Raw genomic sequence first — 23,524 nt, forward strand, 5'->3', positions numbered from 1 at the left:
ATTTGAGTCACACAATGTCGATTTCAACTTTCAACTGACTGACTTCGTGTAAGTCATGGTATAAGGAAACAATTTCCTACACTCTCTTACGACTATGATCACGTGCAAGGAACGGATAGTTGGATTGGATTCACCGTTAATACCGCATGTCAAAGCTGAATAAGCATATTATTCCTTCCAGACAGACAAGCCAACATAAACACGTTAATTAAAGGTGTTGACCACAGTAAGTGTCTCAATGATCAAGTTGGATGCTTGTTTCTAAACACTTGGCTACATCTTCTGTGCCCGCTGAGGTTGAGTGAGCAACACACGGTCGCGGAATGACCGTTTAACAGACGTAGTGATACAGTGTAACCTATACTGTAGACGCACCAATTTGGCCTGCAGAACGCACACAATGGTGTTTGTTACGCTACAAATTAGACGCATGTCTGGGGGAGGGGGACCCATAGAGGCGACTGATTACCCTCGGGCAGGATTCAACACGTTCGTAAACTGTAATGCCGTTTAAATAAACGTTTTCATGCATTCCAGAAAAAAATGAGTATTTTGAACTGTTTCTTGAAGACAAAGTTATACACTAAAGTTGGTAATACCGACGCAGGGAAAATCTAACAATATAAAACCACCCAGATATGAATGATTCTTTACTTTGGTTTGTCATTACATATTTTTTCTTATAATGTAGCCACGTATCATATAATGCAGCGCACAGTCATAGTTTATTGCTGTGTCCTTATTTATACTTGCTGGCTTAATTTAAAAGCCCATTGAATTTCAGATTTTTTTGCCTTTTGTAGCTACTTTTTTAATGCTGTATTGATTCTGTACAAAGTTAGGTTGGCGGATTTTGCTTATCTCTCACGTCTGTTGTTCGCAAAATGTTTAAGTCATTTCTTCGGAGGTTCCTCTTGCTCTTGCATTTTGGTCTTCACATCAGCTCCCTCTCTCAATGAAAAGTATTCATTTGATATGTTATTTTTGTTCAAAGGGATAGGCTGGAGACTGTAGAGAAGGGTGGATGACAATTTCAGATTTTGGCAGTCTACCAACTCGGAGGGTGGTGCTTGCCAAAATTCACTGGAATCTGCGCTAGGGCACTGGCGACTAAATGAACTTGTCGAAGCCCCCCCCACCACACCCCACCTCTCGATTTATCATGAACCCACCCCCAGTGGAGAGTCAGGAACGAGGCCGAATGCTATACCTCCCCTCCTTGTTTTGCTCCATGCTCCCTTAGCCTAAGTCCCCTGGTTAAAATTGTTGAAGAAGCTGCGTTTGTTTCAGTAAATGCAGACACCTATTCAGCTCAACTGGTCTTGCAGGGTCATCAAAATAATGGCTTGAATGGCATGCCAGTTCCCGTCTGATGTTTTAGAACACTGAGTACGAGCATAGTCTGGGTATACCGCGGTTAATCTTCTAAGGGAAGTTTGTGTGAAATATGCGGATTTAGCCTCTTCCCAATATATAGCCAATTAGCTGAAGTGATTTCCAGCTTTGCGTCTTAGGCTTATGTCACTCAACGGATCTATTTACACAAGTTCATAATAGCGTCAACTGCAGTTGTGTGCATTGCCAAGTGAGCTAATTGTCGGATTAAAGGGCCCATGTCAATAATTTTGTACACCTACGTTTTGTTTGAATTTTCGACGCCCATTAGCACTTTCCGATTCCGGCTTGTACAAATCAGGGCCACGCTTTTTTTTTTTATTTCTCAAACTTCATCAGTGGTGTTTAAGAAAGAGGGATGTATAAGTTAAAATTGTTTTGCTCGAAATCATGTAATTTCCCCATCATAAGTCATACTAATAAAAGGTGCAGCTTCGAGGTGCAACCCTCACATCCGATCCGACTACCTACCGCAGTTAATGTACACGAAGATGTTCAATGCCGGCCAGAAAAGCATTATAATAGGCACATGAATTGCACTTGTAGCTTCAGATTATCATATGTCGTGGGTACAAAAGATGGAAGAGGGGATTCGCTCGAGCTGGTTTACGTAGTGTAGTGCATAAGTGAAAGGATTAACGTTCAGAATCTCCGTGGTCCAAATCCTAGAGGATAATGTTTTCTTCTTTTTCAGTCAGTTTCCTGTTCGAAGAGATCAAATTTTAAAGTTCACTTAATTTGCTGCACCAATTTGTAGCCTTATATTTTTTTGCAACAGTACAGCTTTGATTCGGGTTGCGCTTCGGCTCTTATGAGGCAACTATCCGCTGAACACATATGTGCAGAAACCGCTGAGTTGGTGTTAACATGAACTTGAACTTACATTTGAAATTTTCTTTCTTTTGCATGTTCTCATCTTCTGTATCCATGCGCGGCCCACGTTTTGCTAACGGCCAAGGTGATGCGGTGTAGGAGGCCATTAGTTGAAAACTTGGAAATGTTTGGGTTTTTTTCTGACTTGGTATGTATTAATGTTACTAGCTCAGGAAAAATCTTCCCACCTCATCCACATAATAAAATAACAGTTGCGAAGGAGCACTTCCACAGCAAGTTTAAGTTTTTTCCCAACGTACAAATGGTTAGATAAATTAAAAGGTAACGCAGCTCGTGTCACTTGTAAATCACCACAGCTACCAATTAACATAAACAGAATTGTTTCAGATAGAACACGTTTCGATGGGTTGACGTTTAGCTAAACTTTGGGAAGTGGCTGTAAGTGGTTAAAGTGGCGGTCTAAGCAGCCAGCATCGACACTGTGTATATTAACTCGGCAATAAATCAGCGTGAAGGGCAGGCTAGGGGATATTTACACTGCAAACAAAGTAACATGCCGGCTGCTTAAATGGAGCGGCCTCTGAGGCCGAAAAGAGTAGGCTTTTGGGTTGTGGTTGCTATGGCAAAACAAACCGTGACAATCTATTGAGGGAATGTGAAGAGCAGAGGGGTCTACACCGGACCACGGTAGCCCTGGAGAGTAACATGTCCGTCGATGAGGAATGTTTTAGAGAAATCGGTGGATGTGCTGCCTACATATCTACTTCTCCACACCTCAAGTGTGAAAATTGTGCTGAGCACACTAGACAGTCACTTGCAAAAGTTTAAGACCACCTGGAATTTTACTGGACTGTCACTGGGCCATTGAATCAGTATAGTGCTGTATACCCATTTGAATTAATTTTTTTGGGGGGGGGGCAAAGGCAGGTCTTGTATGACATTTTGTATGTAAGACAACATGGGTTAAAAAGCAAGTCTAAGTAATCAGAAATAAAGGAGAGCTCACTAATTATTGGGCTGTTAACTTTTCAAATCATGGAAAGGTAGTCAATTAGCTATGTAACCAAGATACAAAGGTTACACGTTGAAAATAAACATGAGTTGCCATAATTGATTGCTTTAAGTTTGGTTTTTCTTCATTTTGTACTGGCGGTTCTTAACTTTTGCATGTGACTGTAGTTCAACCATTTTAATCTTGAATTCTGGGGCACGTCGCCATGATATTTTCCCTTTTATTTAGCATGGATTGATGCATGACTACGCAAAGGGGGACATAAGGTAGAATTTTTTAATACATTGGTTCAATTCGCCTTATTTTACAACTGCAACCACGAAACGGGGCCGTTAGGCTGTATTTTGTACCATAACACAAGTTTGGTACATGCCCGGGTCCGGCGTCCTACATAGCATTGTGTCTTAAGCATGAATTCGTCACGTACCAAGTATGCGACACGTTCGTCGATATACAAGTATATGCAGGTTACATTCACCCGCTCTGCATGTGTCCAAAGCGGTCCCAATGGACCGGGCTTAAATTTGGTGGACGGACGGGAGTGGAACCAACTCTTACCAAGGTGGGATTCAGTGATGGTTTCTGGATTTTTTGTTTGTTGTTGTTGTTGTTGTTGGTGTTGTTGTTGTTGTTGTTGTTGTTGTTGTTGTTGTTGTTGTTGTTGTTGTTGTTGTTGTTGTTGTTGTTGTTGTTGTTGTTGTTGTTGTTGTTACTTTTTCTCAATATGAGTCGGTGAATTTCCTATATTAGCATCAAACTACATGCAGTTGGAATCTTTTCGTTTTTTCCTGTTTATAAAATTATGCAGTATCGTAACTAAGGCGAGGGCGTACCCTTAGGGTGCACAATTTTTTTTTTCAAGAGGGCAGAGAAAGTCAATTAACTTTACATTGCAGCCGGTGTGTACATTTCAAACTTTGAAAAGGGGACCCTGGGGGAGACGGGAGACGTCCACTGGGGGAGGGGCACGTGCGGGGAGGGGACTAACACCACATGGCACCATAGGGGATGATACTCATGAGACACAGATGTACATGTATTACATTCCTGCAGAATCTCACATCACTGAGAACAGCATGTTCAGGACTTTTTTCTCCCTTCTTTTTTGAGTGCTAGGCCTATTGAATATGTTGTGATTGTTGTGAAGTCCAAAAAGAAATTTGTGGGCAGAGGGATGATTCAATAGGCTCGTCTTACCCCCAAAGAAAGAGGGGATAATATATACACCCCCATTCCCAGGGATATAAGCCCATGCATGGTTCCTGGGCCAGAAACAAAATAGCCGAATGGGGCCGAAGCGGCAGTAGCCGGGTTCAAAGCCGAGTTTTGGGAAAGGCTCCAAGGTTGCCCCCAGGTACGTGACACACCTTGCCCTTACCTTGATAATATATTCTACGTTTTGGGAGCTTGTTGAACACGTTGCCCTCTGCCATCTCGATTAAAACGTTAAAACCCATGCAGCTTCTTTCCTTCTCACGGCCGAACCACGTGACAGTCGCAATGAAGCTAGCGTTGCATGCTATCATTCTTAGCGTACTGTTGTTCTAATTGCTAAACCAAGGGATATCGTTATCAACAGAATACGTCCACTGATATTTGTTCTGCCAATTAGAAAACAAGGAGTAACATCTGTAAACCAAATTAATGGAGTGGATGCCCTAAAAAAGTGATTTTCGTTGCTTTTTTATAGTTTACATGAACCATCGGCGAGAGTGCAAAATAAAATAGATTAAAGGAAACAGGAAACATTGGATTTAAGCAGACTGATTTAATAATTTATTTTATCACTTTGCTGTGGTTTTATCTTGTTAATCTATTTGATCTTTTTCCCTTTTCGAGCGAAAGAAAATTTCCTGAAGTTGAAAAGTTGGCTCGGAAACCTTCGCACTAAGCAATGTGTGTTTTTCCTCCGTGAATTCTTGTGTAAGCGATTCCCCAGTGATCTGACGTGCGTTATCGTTGCAGGGCCGGGTCAGGCAAACAGGTCAGTAGTGTTTGCGTAGTGATTTGCGACAGGACGGGGTGCAAATTGGCCAACACCCGAGCGGATTGCTGGAAGAGTTATCGTTGCAGGGTGTTAAATGCTCGCTCGGAGCGTTTAACGCATTAATTACCTGGGCGAGGTTGCCACTCAACTACGCTTTCGGCGCTTTCCACAGACCGAGTCGTTCCGTGACAACAGAGGGCAGTAATCGAATCAAATGGTCAGAGCTGTTGGCAAGTGACTAGTCGCTCAAAATTCTAAGGCAGGCCCCCAAAACTGCATCATACAAGCAACAAATTCATACAGCAGTCATTGATATTAATTTTTATTTCAATATTTTCAAAAGCTGAAAACAACTGAACCGTTTACGACTTGTACTCCCAGAATGAGGAATGTTTTCATGTTGGGCACTCCCCCACCCCCACCACTAAATGAGAGCAAGTCATGTCAAAGCCACCTTTTTATTTGTTCCTGCCAGAAGTAATATACTTTCAATCCACTGCAGCAGAGAACTCTGACGTATTTATGATCTGAAAAATGTGCAGCGTGTCGCGCAAAATTGCCTCATATTTGTCCTCGAATGGCAAACTCTTATAAAATGCATTTGGGAATTGTAGGCATACCACCGTGCCGTTGTGGAATCTTGTGTCATGGCCAACAGCTCAAACGAACCAGATTGAAAGAAGGCAGTGAGATGTTATAACAGGGACAACCAATCACAGCCGATGTCAGAAAATACTGAAACTTCCTCCTCACGGGGTTCTACATTATATAGAATGCAGCTAGGCCTAGTGGTGATCAGTGAATGAATTACTCCGACTATCGATCATAACGGTAAATAGAAGAACTCTTAAGTATTGTGTTAATACCGAGCTCGTTGTGCACAATTGCGTGTTGAGAAATTCGCCCTTTAATTTTTATGCGCCAAGAGTTAAAGTCGTGGCTCGTTAATAATGCACATTCCTGTCTCTTCCGAAGTTTGCAAAATAATCACCTCACTCTCCAAAGAAGTGGGGCGATGACAACTCGGCACAGGTGTGACACCTCAAGTCCAAAAAACGGAGGAGAAAGCGAGAGTGATCGGAGAAGGGGGGGAGGAAACCAACCTCTGGCCAAACAAAGAAACGTCACGCACATGAGGCAGGCTCGGTAATGCCATAAACACGTCGGCAACTACTTGCGGGGGAAAAGATTTACCGGGTCCTCCGGCAGCGCGGTAAAGAACAAACGTGGCCGGGGGAGACAGCGCCGAAACGGGCGCTTTGGGTGGGCGATGAGGCCGACGATTGTATAACGTTAGGTCGTCAATATGAATTGCAATGTTGCAGTGATGATTTTCACAATTCGTTTACTTGAGGCAGGGGAAAGGACTTTTGCAAACTCTACTTTTTAATGCAATGCTCAGAGGTATAGAGATAGCGCCCTCGGTGTCTTTCTCATCAAGCGTATAGGGCAAGGGTTATTAGACCGGTAACAAATATCAAAATTGTGGCCATCCTTTGACACTCAGACAGTGGCGAATCCTGATCTTGGTTCGGAGGGGGGTGCCAATTTTTTTGTCTTAAAACGACAGTCCACTTTTTCCATTACCGGTACTCAAAGAAACAGACCCCTTGCACACACAAAAACAAAGCAAAACAAACAAACAAACAAACAGATCGTTCCTGAAATGCTTGTGGTTTCGATTCATTATAGAAGAACTTCAACATGTCTCCAGGGAAGAACTTTGCTGCCAAAGATATAAAATCCGGGAAACCGTTTAACTTTGGTTCAGAATAGTATGACCCAGACACTCTGGAATCTTTATAAAGAACAATTGGTATGTAAGTAAAGTGATGCCGTCCAGCCCAAGTGAAGAAACGTTGCCGTTGAAGGAGAGTCGCGGGGTTAAAGGTCAGGAGGTTGGTATCTTGGGGGTAAGGTATCCTGACTAGCTTGACCCTGGCGGGGAACCAGCTGGTTACAATATACGGGAGTTGGCTGTGAAGGGATGCGGCCTCACATCAAAGAAACTCGGATGCCTGCCAGGCTTCAACCTCAAGGTATGTTTGGACGGTGGTGTCGTGAGAAATATTTCAATTTAGTCCCTTTTCCTCTTCAACTCGGTTAATGTGGGAGATGCTGGAATCAGCCCACGTCAATTATAGCGTGTAACTGGATAGGAAACACAACTAGTGTTGAGTGAAGTTTCTATCAGTCTCAATCTGAAATAACTTTAACATTTGAATACATCAATTCGGGTGAGTCTGTTTACAAAACTTGGAATTATCAAAGTGGTTTGGCGCTGTCCCCAAGTAAATTTGGCGTTTAGCAGGAATGGCAAATCAGTACACCTGTTTGTTTGCGCATCATATTTCGGTGTAAAGAGGAATCTGGCCAGAAATTTCGTATCGGCGCATGATAAGAGAATAGATAAAAGACGTCAGATGATTTACGTCCACGGATTTTATATGAGAAACCTCTCGGTCTCTTAAAATAGGCTCGTTTTATTTCCAGCCCTTCCTGACATATTTACGACGTTCGTCTTTGCTGAGAACTGAACGATCAATTTTTCTTTCTCAAACAAGAAATATATCTGACCGTTAAGCTTGATGTTTCCCTATCATATCCAGACAAGGGTCAATGTCAAAAGCAGTGTAAATGGCATGTCCTGTTTTTTCGAACACATATACTACTTCCAAACAGATTAGAAACGAGTATCGTCCTCAAAAATTTCTGTGGGTTCAGTTTCCCCGCCAGTTCAGCGGAAGTGAACGTCCCGTAGTTCACTTTCAAGTGCGTGTAGAGCCTGGGTGGTCAACAATAAACACGGGCAGTAATGATGATGATGAGCAAGCAAGGTACAGTTTCGATGGGGCCCTATTGGGGCAGGTTTCTTGTTCTTGTTGCTAGTGTTTTTGTCGACCGATAATACTGCTCTTTCGTCACTACGTGCAGGGCCTGGGCTGATGGATTAGACGGCTGTTTTGTGTCCCAAGGGGAAAACGCTTGGATGATGCCGAAACATCTTAATCTGTTTTAATAACGTGGTTGGAAACTGTGGTGTTCTATTTAAATGAAGGAAGTACCATATAGGCCTACCAAAAGTGAAAGTGGGAATTCTAATCGCTTTCAACAAACTACAACCATTTTATTTGAATCAAGTTCTGAGTTTATCAGCATTAATTTGTTCGAGATGTCGTATTTCCTGTAGCAATGAGATGCCTTCTTGTCGCATCGGTTTTTAAATACAACTCGATGATGCCTCTCAACCCGTTTAATTTTAATTTGCTTAGCTGCACCCATGTACGGTACTGATTCATTCCTTGTGAGTTTCCGTTCTGCCTAATCCGGCCTTGCGAACGCTGGTTTAAAGCGCCTGTATTTCTTTGCTTTTAGTCTGGGTTAAGCAATGAAAACGCGCACAATGATGGGATGTAGTCCATGGCTCCGATCCAGGGCATCGGTAATTCTGGACCACGCCGCCTGATGGGGTCAGGTAGACAGAATTGAACTTGCAAATATCTAAGAACTACGTCCGTAAGTCTAAGCTTAGCTACGGACAAAATTACGTGTGTCTATGGAACTGGTCAGCAGATAGGGGTTTCGGCCACTTCCTACAGTCGCATGCAATCTTGGCGGCTCTAACCAAACTTTTCGGAAGCAAATTAGCACTGAGTGTTGAATGAAATTTGCTCTCCATCAAAACTGACTTTCTGACAATGAGGTAAAAGACAAGATTTCGGACTCGTACCTTTCACAACACCGCCCCCCAAAAGGCATCCAACTCGGTACAATTGAATATAAAGAGGATCTGATACATCTAGGCGCAAAGGGAAGTTGCGCTTGATGATTACCTCGCTATGGATTAACCTCAACCGCGAGCTCGTGAATTTCCCCAGAGCCCGCCGCGAGATACAGACCCTGAAGCACGAGGGACGGGGGGGGGGGTAGTCTACACGCACGATCATGTACCGCACCACGCCGCGAGAACCTGCTCAGTAATTGCACACACCTGTACCTCTGGAGGTCAGGGATGGGGTCAGTGCTGTCGTGTTTTGACGGTCTGGTAATGATGAAGAATTGCTCCCAAATTCAAATGCCGTTTTCATCTGCCAACTCGAGGAAATAAACAACTTGTACCTGGCCCCGTAATTGGATGCAGTTTGGAGAAACAACTCACGAACAACCAACAAGCTCCAGTGTTTCAACATTTCCAGCTCGATGTGATACATTTGAAACAAATATTGGATGACCTTCACCATGCTTTCCAAGGAAAAACAAAAGGACAAATCTAATTTCGGTCAACAGCTCCAAGTTCTTGAATTGAAAGTTCTGGCAATTTGACAATAACCAGAGACACTTCTTATGATGTAAATACGTGCATTGGAATAGAATAACTGGGTACGGATCCTCTTCACTTCAAGTCACATCTCCAACAATTATTTTCGGGTCGTACGTTTAATGCCAGGCCATGAGTATGACGAGCATACGGATGAGTATTTCAGGTATACAGGGCTTCTGTTTTAGCCATAAGCGCGCCAGCCGTAACCAAAGACACGGCTTGTTAGCAAACATTACGGAACCAGGAGGTTTGTGGGAAGTAGCTGATGTCGTTGCATGTACTGTCCCTTAAATTTAAAAGCTGGCTTACCATGATAATTTTCCAATTAGAGTTTGTGCGCTAGTTTCAAAGGACAGTCCTGTAGGATCCTTCACACACTGTATCGTGTAGCATTTTGCTTGCATTCCATCATCCACAGCACTGCTGTTTGCGAGTGATGCGCTCACGGACATTATAGATGTCGGTACAGGAACGTATGGGCGTCAATCAGTGGGGGCGGGGGATGTATGTATTTTGCACCCTCTACTGTTTTCCCATACTCTGAATAAAAAATGTATAGGGTGAGTAGGCCTACATTTGGTTCATATTTCAGATAAAAATTATATTTAAATGAATAAACAATATTAGTTAAGTGATCAGAAATTGCCTCAGATCGCACCACAAACATCTAGAATCCAAACTTCCCCGGACCCCACGTTGTAAGGACTTCGTGCTTCGCACTCGCTGTAAGTTCTCATCAAGGTGATCTCCTCCCCCCTCCCCCAAGCACAAAGTTTTAAAAAAACGATTGACGCTCATGCAGGAAAGTGAAAGTACAAACCAACATGATTCCAACAGAGGTTTATAAGCGATAGCCTGTTCGTTCTTGCCTGCCGTGAGTCATGAGCATTTTCGTCTCGCTGGGAGAGCTTCTAATTGTTGAGGTAACATGGAAACTTGAGGAGTCCTACATTTTGAGACTATCCCAGTAATTTTAAATGTCACGACCGGCCTAGATTGCATGTGAGGATCGGGTTTGTGTCACCTCGTTAATTTTGACTTCGTCACCGCGGTGCGGCGACCTCGAAGACGTAATCGCACAAAGGCCGCCTTTCCCGTGCACCTGTTAATTAGGCCACGTCCAAATTACTGGACTGCGGCCGACAATCACACACGCTTCCAAGTAGTTGTGGTCGCTAGTGGCGGCTCCTATAAGCACACTAGCTATTTCCACCTTCAGCCAAATATCGACGCTAGACTTGTATTGGGGTTCAAGTAAGCATGAAGTAACTCATAGACCCAAACCAAAAATACTGCGCGCCAAGCGGTCTGCCAGCAAACATGGGTCAATAATTATTCTCCCACACCCTGCTTGCGATACGAGGGATATACAAAAGTGACAGGTTGCAAGGCAACAAGGTTGCAGATCATCCCCAGTTGGAACGACCCCGGTATTAGTCTGCCCTATCTATTCCGTGCAAGCACGAGAGATGGTGCGCTTTTACAGGACAGGGAAACTTTTGATATCTATATTGCAGCGACCTGGCAGCGATGTCTCTTTAATGGGAACTCATACGCACGCGCACATGCTCATGCGCTCTTGGCGAGAAACGTGCCACACATCAGGCGAATGTGAATTAAAGCAAAGCAAATTTGACGTCACGAAAGATTTGCAAAATTTCACTCGAGTTGACATGTGTTCAAGTTTTGCTAATTGACCTGACGTCACATTTTGTGTTTGCTTTCGCGCCATGTATGAACCGGCCTTACGGCGCGCGACCAGTTACCGTCTTCATGCACGCTGTCTCGTGCACAAACTTCGTTCATGGAGCTATAGCTCCATGCTTCGTTGAAAAAAAATCAGTCTCTCTTTTTAAATGTCTTTGTCGATGAGGAGGTGCTTTTTGTCACATCATGTTCTTGCATTGGGATATGCGAGCTATTTGGGGAGCGGTATAAGACGCGTTTAGTCTCTTTTGAATTTCTTTGCCAGCAAAATGATGTAACAACTTTACAGGTCGGGATGGTTTTTGGTGTACGTTCCCTAGCTATCATGTCTTTGACAGCCCTCTTCATTGATGACATTATAGGTGGCCTGCTTGTGGTTTGCACAGGTGAGGCGAGCTGGGACAGGTGCAGGTGTCAGCCCTGTCAGGCTGTACCATGACTGACTGTTCAGGGTCCCCCCACACCATGCGTTAAAGACTCATGCTGAGACCCGAGTCAGCAGACAGACACAGCCAATTCAAGACTGATTATGTCATCCATTAAGGGGTACAGTAAATTCATCCTCGTGTCTGTTTACATTGAGCATTTCGACAGCGGCGTCTGGCTCCAAAAATAATATCCTCGCATTTGATGCAACATAAAATATCCTTCATGCGATATGCCACAACTTCACCGGGGCTGAAGGAATACTATACGTACACTTTGCAGACATTCTCCTTTTTCATTCCGTAGTGCGCTTCCAAAACCATCATCTAAGCAAGTACGCCTGTATATCACTGAACGAATGAATTATAAAAAGACTTTGGAAACTTTATCAGAAATGGAAAGTTGTACACGCAACAGACGTCGGGTACGTCTACGGTCCTCAATCTTCAAGTTGTGGGGAATCCGACTAACGAAACCGATCCCAGTGATTTATTCTGTACGGACTTTGCTCGTTATTTTGCATTAAATGCCAAGAAATGTTCCCCATCAAAATGAAAGTGTTTCAGGCACAACCTGCAGGGGAGGAGGCGTCGAATAAATGATTGATACCGGCAGGTAAACTGATGGTCACCTGCAGGCACCTGCAACGAGGTGCCCGGACCACGCCTACATTTCACTGACTTGCTAGTCTCATTCCAGTCGCGAGGTGGACCATGTTCCACTGGATTTGACTCGATCCCGCGACTTCGCCCACGAGACATGATGTTTTGGTTTACACCGGGTGTCTTCTGAACCATCCAAGTGGATGTACACGCTGTGTGATAAAGTTTCTTTTATCAAGAAGTGCCTCCAGTGTTGTGAATAAGAAACACTAATTATTATGCTAATCATTTTATGATATTACCAATAGGGTTTATACGTTTATACAAAAAAGGATTCCAAATAAACAAATCGTGAGTTATTACTTAGCACTGGTAATAGATATTTATTTCTATGTGTTTTACATGTTAATACATGATGTAAATACACATTCAAGTTATATTTACAAGAGCTTTTCAGCCCCTAAATAGAACTTTTACTCCTACACTGACATCAATTCCAATTCATTAAAAACCACAGTGATCTTTCATTCCCTACTTTCTAAGACACGTAATACAAATGTAACTGTCATGACCTGCATAACAGCATTGAAATTGCAAAAAAATGGAAGTACTTTTAACGGTCAACTGAAAACAAAAACTGCGTTAATAATAATTCAGGCATGTATATAATTGTTCTTACACAAAGTGTTATCACAACGCTTTACACATTAGTGTTTTTATAATCCCTGGCGGATCCAGGAGGAGGGGACCCCTGGGGCTATCTCACCAAGGGGGGGGGTTCTTGTTTCTTTTTTTTAAATACAAGTCATATATAGTGAAAGAACGGCGATTTTGGCGACTTTTTTAATTTCTCTTCCTTCTCAAAAATGTGTTTATAGAAGCACACCAAAATTCGACCGCACTCCAAGAAAGGCCACAAAATAAAGAAATTTGCAAGTTTGGCATCCCCCCATGTACATAGATTACACAAAATTACGCATCGCGCGTAGGATGAGTCTTCCGGACTGAGGTATAGCGTCAACTGAAAATTCCCCGCCAAGATGTACCGTCCACAGAACTTTTCTGCGAGGCTACATTTGCCAGAGAAGCATAGTCGAGAGCTTAGCTTTCGGGGAGGGGCAGGCGGTTTATTCTGCAGGCCCCGTTCGATTGGCGGTTACTTGCCAAACTGCTGAATTTCAAACAGCTCATTGGATTAAGAATGTCAGATGGGGAGAGTGACTCCCGAAAGTCATCGATCACCCAAAAAGCATACATCAACCATGATGCTGTTATCAGTGTTTAACTACAGCCGACATGACAGGTTTACAGATGGATATATTACAAATTGAATATTTCCCAAAGGATTACGTTTCCTCACGAAAGGTGCGAACAAATAAATGAAAGACGGGAATAGATTGGTTTCCCTCATCGGTGGAATTTATTCAAAACATCCTGTGTTTTTACAGTTGTGACTCATTAACCAACCTCTATCATAATATCGTGCGTTTGCTAATGATGACGGACAGGCCCAAGCTTGGGGGATTAACGTGCCAAATCGTATTAAAAAGCAGATCTGAAAAGTACTTCTAATAGAAAAATGAGTTTTCCGGCATGCCGTAAGAAGAGACTGCTGTTTGCAAGACACTTGCGGAGAGCCAAGACTTGGAAGAGCCTTGACTATCAACCGATCTGCTACAGGACAGGGTGGTGTACTGTCAAACGTACAGATCCACGAGTTCTCGGATGCGAGTGAAATTTGGCAGGCCCGAAAACACGCAGGGCCCTCTTCCTGGGTCTCTTTTCCCGGGTGAAATGGACAAAATTGATACTAAAACCATGGGCAGCAACTGCTGCCCGTAGGACAAGTTTTTTAGGCACAAGGGACGGAGCGTATAATTTGGACTGTATTGGCATAGGGTGGCTTCTTGTAGATGGTTGCTAAAATTTGGGATACTTTCAGGTTAGACGATCTGAATGAAAAGATCGGTATTGTCATCAGTCGAAACTTAAAACTGAAACAAGATTAAAACGTCTTCTGTGGTTTGTAAATGCCAGGGACTGTTAAGCACACGGAAAGAATACCCACAGTTTCCACTTTGTCATCAGCCCGTAGAGCTAAAGTAAAAGGTGATCTATTTAGTCTTATCCGCAGCAGTCTATAACTACATGAACTGCATGTACTACAAAAACAAATACTAGACTGCAGGGTACACTTGGTAAAGAGCCTGAAAGTTTACCCCTGATGGCGCGCTTCTGGAACCCTTGGATAGGAAAAATAACGTGCTGAAATTTAGGAATTTGTAATATTTTTTTCGTTCAGTTTCTTCTTAAAAACGGTACTCTTAAAAAGGCCTTTTGTCAAATATTTGCTAGCATATGAATTTATGGAAACTGAAAAATGACGTGACCTATAAGAGAAACATCCTGCCAAAAACTGACCAGTCACTTCCGAAAATCCAAAATACATCAAGAACAGTGCAATTCGCTGGTCTCGTACGCATATGAACAATTACGCAATCACAGATTATGATAGTCTTTCGGTAAAAGCCAAAGTAAAAATAGACCAAAATATCTTAAGAATTTTGAAATTTATAAAGAAATAAACTTAAAGCAATAACATGCTTTTACGAAAGATTCTGGTGTATTGTATTAGTACCCTTTGCTGACAAGAACTGCGTCACTTCGACTCAACGGAATCTGGAACCCATCGACCGCAGGTAGGTAAATCTTTGCAAAGTTCTACAGTCTCGTTTCCACATCAGCACGGGGAATGAAAACAAACATGCATGAACAAGGAGACCTAGGAACGACACTGCCGGAAGCAAAAGGTCGTTAATGAAGTTCTTTTTTATCCATCTCCATGTGACTTTTCCTAAATATTATTTGAGGAGGACCGAGGAAAAATTCCAACATGAGTATTTCTTGGGGTGATTTCAGTTCGAAATCATTCTCCAAAAATAATCGGATGGGATATGACGGCCCATGTAACATCCCCACAGACGGACCGCGCGAGGGTCCCGGAAGCTTGCTGCGTGACCTTTTACTTTCAGGCTCTATTGAAAGAAGTCCCAAGTACGTGGGCCGGGTGAACTTTTTTTTTAGTTAAATAAGAACCTATTAGTTCACATCCGGGGTTGCAACTCTCCCTGCCAGACTTTGCATTGCTTGATTCATCGCTACAATCAGCTTTTACCCACCAGCGAGCAAATTAAGTTTAACAACGGCGTCCATAGAAACACTAATTAGTTGAAATTAGTTCATTCATGGCAGACCACGTGCACCCTCGTTACCTACTACGGCATCTACTTTGCTGACACACGACTTCACTGACTAAGAGACTGACCAAACGACTACACGCTGGACAGCTGTATTATTTCTGGTTATTTTTGAACGATGAGTGACGAAGTGATGCAACCCAAACTTCAATGAAAATGTGGAGCGGCCCACGTGCAGAACATGTTTTCCAGGAAACTTGAGGTGCCATGGTGCCGTCTATTGGGTAAAGTGTGTTAGTAATGGCAATTTTTTTTCACCAAACCCGAATGTAATTTGTAGGTCCCCGAAATAAAATTAGGGAACTTCCGTGCATTTGCAGCCGGTTAGATAACGTAACTCACAGACGAGTCTCATTAATTCAACTGTCCAGGGTGCTGGGATATAAACCGGGTCCCTGGCACGGAAACAAGTGAAACGTGGATCATAGAGCCTGGATTGAATAGAGCACGGAGCGACAATCCTGGACAAATTTCGTCGGAACATGCCTCCCCTCACCAATGTTGTTTCTCATTAGGTAAGCTGGGCTTAATCTTGGTCCAATAAATGACTGCAACATTGTATGGGGAGGGGGGGTCTTTTCACCGTGCTTCCCACATGGTGTTCCAACTATTTTGTCCAGGATTGTAGATGACAAGATTACTACGCCGGAAACGCTCGTGTGGATTCTGGTCATTCGGACAAGAACTAGGTCCTGTCAGTTGAAAATCGACGAGTTCTGTTGTCATGCTGACAAGATATTGACAACTTTGTAGTTACGCTATATCGATTAGAACCAAATCGAGTGGTATAACGTCTGCGATAGTAAGCAGGAGATCTGAGGTTTGACCCCCCCCCTTCTCAGGCAAGATTTCTTTGTGTGTCTTAATCACTCGAAAACACGGTGGGGTGGGGACAGGTTGCTGATTATGTCACTGGGAGGCTACGACAAAATATTTTTACCTGAAGATTCGGGTCCAGTCTTTCTGGAACATGGGTGGCAGCATACTTTCCAGCAAAATGTGTCAAAATAAGGGCGCAACATGTTTCATGGTTTGACCCTCTAGGGGCTCAGAAAGCAGTTCAGGAGTCGTGGCAATCCATATCAATTTCCAAGCTCTCGTTGTTTCAACTAAACTGGCTCCAGTGAACATGTGGCACAAAACTGTTTTGGGACAAACAGAGGAAACGCTGTGCAAGGCTTTTACCCAAAGTGGTAGAGATTCAGATGAGCTACTTCACACGCAAAACTACTGAATTTTTATAGGTTTGACCCCTTAGGGGCTTAGAAACCAGTTCAAGAGTCTTCGCAATCCATATCAATTTTCAAGCTCTCGTATTTACAACTTAACTGTCTCCAGTGAACATGTGGAATAAAACTGTTTTGGGACAAACGGGAAACTCTGCAGGGCTTTTAGCCAAAGTGGTAGTGGTACCAATTTAAGATGACGCATTTTCAGGTACTTGTAATTGGTATTAATGATCTCAACAACTTTACTAGAGGTTTCCATCTCACGCCGATCAGGGCGTCGATGTTAACGTGAGGAACTGGAAGGCGTCAGCGGCTCACTGCCTTCGGGGAATACTTCTTTTCTCAGGAAGAAAAGGCAAGAAGCGTGAAAAAAATGTATCTAGAAAGGCCAGTAGAGAGATCAGGTGGTATGATAAAGGTGAAAGCATTTAGGTGCTTATTTATCAGAATATTTCACACAGAGTTGAACGCTTCTCTTTTTTATACAAGCATAGAAATACGAGAATTACTGCGGCATAAAAATTAATCGTTATACATCGAGATTAATGAGTTCTCCGTTAAGACAGTTACTGTTTTTCAAAAGCCGCAAGGACAAATTTTAGGAAGGGAATTCGTTGATGCACGCCTCCTTTTTGTTTTAATAATTTCAATAATTGTCTTCAGCAATGAGTCTCTGAAAGAGCAAGCATGAATCACAGAGCAACTGGAACTGCAACTTTTTCACTGGTCATCAACTGACTCAGGACTCCACGCTGTTTGGGATTCACTGGACAGTACACTGCACACAAATCGTACCTTAGATCCTGTCACATGGCCTTTTAGGTTCCATTTCCCCTTTTAAAAATCTTGGATCCCCCACACGCCCAAAAATTACTGAAATAAATCAATTTACAGAAGACTTGACATACTTTGTCGTAAAAACTGCCTGCAACAAAACAAAATGTCCTGGCTGCTGTGATAAATTTCACTGGCCTAGAATGGTCAGGTGATTTACTATATCGGGCAATCTCTCGTGTCCGGTGGGAATCCTGTCAGTATTCAAAGTCTACACTGCGATGATTTAAACTGTATTTTACTTTTGAAGTATATCTATTAAAGTACATATTGACTGACTGCTATATGACACTTTTTTTCTCCATGAAGATCCAGGGCAAGTGAAGCAAAGTACTAAAAGTCAAGGGTGAAAGTGCCCTAGGTGTATAAAAAGGTTGATCTCTCAATACCATAGCAGTCAGTAATTACGACATAATGTAGACTGTACGAGGAACTAGTTCATGCACAGATCAGACACTCAGACACTACACACACAATATTACTTAATTAAGAAAACATGTGGTCTTGTCACAGTACAAGAGGATACTACTGTATGATGAAATATTTGATAGAGTACCATGAGCAAAATTGTTTATCTGTGGTCAGAAAAAACTCTCATTTTCCATCCTCCACAGAATTTTTTGTAGTCTCTTCCCCTATGAAATAATGTCCAACTGCAGCCGAAATGTTTGAATTGGTTGGACCCCTCCAATGACGTATGCTGACAGGGAAGTAATGAGCCCCAAGCTGGACCATGAGAGGGTGCAAGTTTCTTATCAACAGAGGCATGTTTGGTCAGAAATTGAACTTCACTGGTTCAGAACGACTAGGAAATGCACGTGTGATAGCTGTGTGGCTACCAACAAAATGAACACTCAGACCAACATGGCTCTTTACAACCAATGAGGGGGTGCTTCTGCTCAAGACAGATTGCCTTCTTGATTTACAGGGTATACAGTGTATGTATAAACATTCAAGAAACACTGCTTGAGCGCACATTGAAACTTTCACAGATTTAAAGACGAGTCAATGCTGTCTTTTCAAAAAACAAACAGGGTGGCCAAAGGAAAAACACGAGGACACTGTACTGCTTCTCAAAGCTTGGAAACCCTGGCCTGGTGTGCTATCCGCACTCAGTCTGGGTGGAGTTTAACAGTGAGACTACGTATGGGTCCAGTCCACTAATTCAAGCCCCATTGAAAACAGTGTAAAATCAGTACCGTTCAGGGCCCAATAGCATGCACGCCAACATCCCTGAGATTTCTGAAACACAAATGAAATTCTTGTCTGGTCACTTATCTTTCAATTTCTTTTCATTTTTTTGTGGGTTAACCAATTACATTTTTAATTATTCCCACAAAACAAAATCACCCCCCAAAAAGTGATTTTTCCGAAGTCTGATTGCAGCCATTTTTTAAGTGGCAACCCTCAACTTTCTCGGGCACTTAGGACCATTTTTCAACCGTAGTTTTCAGCCCTTCTGCCCTCATATGAAAGCTCAAAGACCCAGGGAGTTGATTCTAGCAACGATTTACACAATCTCACCATTTTGGGGGCCAAACAATCTCCTTTTTCAAAAGATACTGTGGGGGCACTTTTAATGCTAATGAGCTGGTCAGAAATTCTCACTTGAATTAGTGGTCTGCACCCGTATGGTACACTCTGCGTGTTCCACCAACTAGAGGGCGCTGTGCTATCTACTCAGGAGAATTTTTGCAATTTTCCAAATTTCAGCTGAGACTCTGGTTCGGCTCGTGCTTAAGCACCAGAATCAAACCTTTTCTTTTGAAACAGCATGAAAACACTCCCCAAACCAAGCTGTATACATTGAAAGTACATAACTGGTGTGGACATTCCTTTTCATGAGGAAACTCAGAGAAAACACTAAATTTTCTTGCAAACTAAAAGTGGAACTGTTTGCTGAAAGAAAAGAACCCAGAAAGAAAGGAACCAAGAAATTGCCAATCAATCTCTTGTCCCATTAACTTGATTCTCAAAAAAAATTTCAGTGTCTTCTATGCTCTTCCTTTCAAGGAAACTCAAAGATCCCGTTGGAATGCACTGTTTTACTTTTTTGTCACACTTTTGCCAACATGTTACTAACACCTACATGAGGGGGATGTCCTCCATGTTTGTGTTGTGACTGCTGTACACGTAATCGCTACCCAGACCAGAATCTCTCTTCTGTAGCTGACCCCCAGTATCCTTGATTTGGCTCAAGGAGCCACTGGCATCGTCGCCCTCGTCAGTACCCAGCATGGGTTCCAGTTCTACAAAAACCTCCTCGGGTGTGCTGGCCAGTACCGTCACATCGTCTTCGCTGCTTTCTATGCTCACCATGGGGATAACCTCAGGTCTGGCCCTGGAGGACATTGCCGTGTCACTGCCTTTGTCTCCCACTTCCTCCTGCTCCTCCTCCGAATCCCACTCTTCTGATATCTCGAAGAATGGGTAGTGCTTGTAGTTCTGGCAGAAGTCCAAGTAAGGGGTGTCCTCCTCGAGTAGAGCTTCCAGCTTGTGGCGGAGATCGGTGAAGGTGGGGCGGTCCTCTGGGAAATGATGCCAGCAAGCAATCATGATGGCATAGCTAGTGGGTAAATGCAAAGCAAACATGTTGTTACTGTAATCCAGCGGTCATTTCAGTATAAATTTAAAGGGTAGCTGCGATGGAATTTGTGAAATGGAAACCTTCAAAATGCACCTTTGTGTCTCTGTCAACCTCATTTTCAGGTTTTTGCTTCACTCAATCAAAGGGTCACTGCCTTTTGGTTTTATGCCAACTAATATTTCCTTATTCATGAGCGAAATTGTGACATCATCTTAGCAAGAAAGTCCCAGTGTAACACTGGTTTGTAACAAAACAAACCAAAAAACATCCTGTATGTTATAGCTTTTCTGGACTGAAGTTTCTGTTCTCTGGTAATTTTGTTGCTTGTACACAGCAATAAGAAAGAAGTCAGCCTTTTCTAAGAACTTTTGTCAGCGAGTAAATTCTGGGTTCCCACTTCGGACAGAAAAACCTGCATAATGAATGATGTCTTCCTAAGATGACACCGCAGGAATAGTGCAATCAGTCATCCAGGAAAAATTTTATAATTTTAAGGTTCTAATCATACCTTGCCCTGATAAGATTCTAACACCTGATTGTGGATTCTAAAGTAATCTTTTTTTAGCACCGAGGTTTTATCTGACTCCAGGACTCACAGAATCAGCAATCACTGACTGTGGAAGTGCATCTGAAGTTACTTACAACTTTCAAAACTGAATGATAAAGCATGTCTAGGTAAACTCTGGCATAGACCCAAGATAAAATCAATCAAGCGTTGAGCCTTTTCTCCCGTAGTCTTAACTGACCTGGATTTAAATTAAAGCCTACTGTTGTTTGTAGACTTAATTTTTTTGCATCAGGATGTTACATATTAAACATGTTTCCCTGTAGTGCCCCCTGCTAATTTGCTTTCTACTGGCCAGCCAACTGTGTCGAGGTTCTGTGATTTATGGCAAAAATACCCGACATAAAAGTCTAACACTGTTCTCTTACTGACTGAGACTTGCATCAAGACGAGTCTGCTACGTTGGCTTTGCAGCCACTGTTTATTACCACGGAAGAAAAAGCACTTGCTTCCATCTGCTTGATTAAGAATCTTGGTTGCTTATGTTAAGTTGCTTATGAACACAAACTTGCAAGATTTCCCACAATAGCCATCATGCTAGTACTGTTCTACTTACAGAACTTCCGAGCAGTTTTCTGGTCTCACTATGCGGTACCCTCCTTTCAGCATGCCAAGGATGTCTTCATTCTGAATGCCAGGATAAGGTGAGGCACCCAGGGTCACTATCTCAAACAGCAGCACACCAAAGGACCAGCTGAAATGAAATGTAACAGCTGTCCATTGAAATGGCATATCTGGTTAAGTCTCTCAAGTAGTGTTTCCATCAAGGCTCACTCAAGTAAGAGTGGTCGTGGAAAGATTTTTAAAAAACTAAAAGAGAATAGCCAGCAAATCGTTTATATGCCTCCATGGAGGGGATCGCAATGTAGAATTTGGGACAAAAGCAAAACTGCCAAAAAAATTTAGGAAGCAAACTTTCCCCTTCCTCTCTTGCTTTCAGGAGCTGCACTCCAGAAACTCCAATCACGAGTGTCTTTAAGCCAGCACACACTCAACAATGCTGATTGCTGAGATGTGATGCTGAGTATGGTGTTCCATGTGTGCCATCTGGTCGCATTTTTCGACTGGGCGTCGCATTTTTCGACCAGTGTCGCATTTTTCAACGGGCGCCGCATTTTTCGACCGGCGTCGCATTTTTAAACTGGCGTCGCATTTTTCGACCGGGCGTCGCATTTTTCGACCAGCGTCGCATTTTCAGTCGGCGTCGCATTTTTCAGCCGGCGTCGCATTTTTCATTACTTGATCGGAAAGACCTATGGAGGCCAGGATCTCGTCCATCACCGGTACCGCCAGCTTATTATAAAGCACTCAAAAACTAGTCTAATAAAGAACGAAGTTATCTATTGTGGAGATTCTCACACGTACGGCAACATTTGTCACATAAAAAAGACAGATTAGACAGAAAGGCATGTACATGTACGTGTAACCCCAGGGTCGATCAAGAAGCAGCAGCTACGACGAAACAGCCTTTTCAAACAGTGACACTTTTCAAACCCAAATCCACATGCAGTCCTCAAGACCTTGGGAAGTCATTTCATTGAGTAATAAACACAAGGCCCCCCCAACAAAGAAAGATAAATGATCTCAACAGCCTCCACCGGGGGAATGACTGAACCACGGACCATTGCCTGAACAACTTCCAATGTGTGAAATACCTTTCTACTACTGTAATGAAAAAATAAGATCAGTCTTGGCTTCCTCTGGGCAGATTTTTATGGTTCAAAAAGTGTTTTCGGAAAACTTTGCGTGATGCAAAGAAAACATGATGCAAGAAAACGTAAAATTTCTCAAAGTCATGGTGCATGACATTTCTTCGCCAAGAGTAGTTACATTTTAAATTATATACCGTGCTGCGATAAACGCTCCCTCGTGAAGCATGTCTGCAAGATGGCAAATACCATACCAATCAGAGTGAACAATGGGCCTACTATTCTGGGTTCGATTTTTGTGGCAACTAGTAATCATCAGTACGGGGACATTTTTCACTCAAAAAGCTTGCCGAAGTGAGAAACCAAATTGAGCGAGGTGAACTTCCACGACTAATAGGGTTCATTAAAGGGCTGTTAATTTATTGACATACAGTTAATCGACGCATACATGATAATTTAGCCGTTTCCATAATCATTAAAAATGTGTATGCACACTTTTAGCATCCAAGTCAACAACGTCAGGTCCGGCTGGACCAAGGTTGACCATTGATGATTGGCTCATTCACACTGAAAGACGACGCCCGTCGAAAATACGACGCCCGTTGAAAAATGCGACGCCGGTTGAAAAATGCGACGCCCGTTGAAAAATGCGACGCCGGATGGCACATATGGAACACAATAGCTGAGACTATGTATATCAAAATTTTTCTATTTTGGCTGTACTTACACATCATTGTAGGTGGTGAAGACTTGATCGTTAAGAGCCTCGACAGACATCCACTTGATGGGTAGCTTGCCCCCTCTCCTGTGCACATAAATTTTGTCATCATAGACGTACCTGGTCAGCCCAAAGTCACCGATCTTGACCGTTTTGTCTTCAGCTACCATGACATTCCTCGCTGCCAGGTCACGGTGCACAAAGCCTTTCTGAGACAGATACTCCTAAACAGATAGAGGACAAAGCAGCACGCATATTGTACCAGTAAGGATTCTCATCCACTTGGAAATAGGTCAAGAACAACGGTATCCATCCAACAAGTCAGCAGAGTACTGCGTATAGCAATAATTGAGATGACCAGAACATTGCACTGCTATAAACTGTGTTCAGAAATTGATGGG

The 23,524-nt window shown here is 42.9% G+C and overlaps 1 protein-coding gene across 1 annotated transcript in view; it reads right to left on the minus strand.

Moving 5' to 3' along the window:
• Nucleotides 1-12,636: 12,636 nt before the first annotated feature.
• LOC110978378 (uncharacterized) overlaps nt 12,637-23,524 on the minus strand; it is a 72,194-nt gene continuing 61,306 nt past the window's right edge. Inside the window, exons 19-21 of the mRNA XM_087141133.1 lie at nt 23,133-23,347; nt 21,313-21,450; nt 12,637-20,170 (exon numbers count right to left, since the gene is read on the minus strand). Coding sequence (XP_086997259.1) covers nt 19,690-20,170; nt 21,313-21,450; nt 23,133-23,347 — 834 coding nt within the window. The 3' untranslated portion in view covers nt 12,637-19,689. The remainder of the gene's footprint in view (nt 20,171-21,312; nt 21,451-23,132; nt 23,348-23,524) is intronic.

The sequence above is a fragment of the Acanthaster planci genome, linkage group LG01 (genome assembly GCF_054643075.1).
Source record: "Acanthaster planci isolate LZ-2023a linkage group LG01, COTS_SCS, whole genome shotgun sequence".
Classification (NCBI taxonomy): domain Eukaryota; kingdom Metazoa; phylum Echinodermata; class Asteroidea; order Valvatida; family Acanthasteridae; genus Acanthaster; species Acanthaster planci.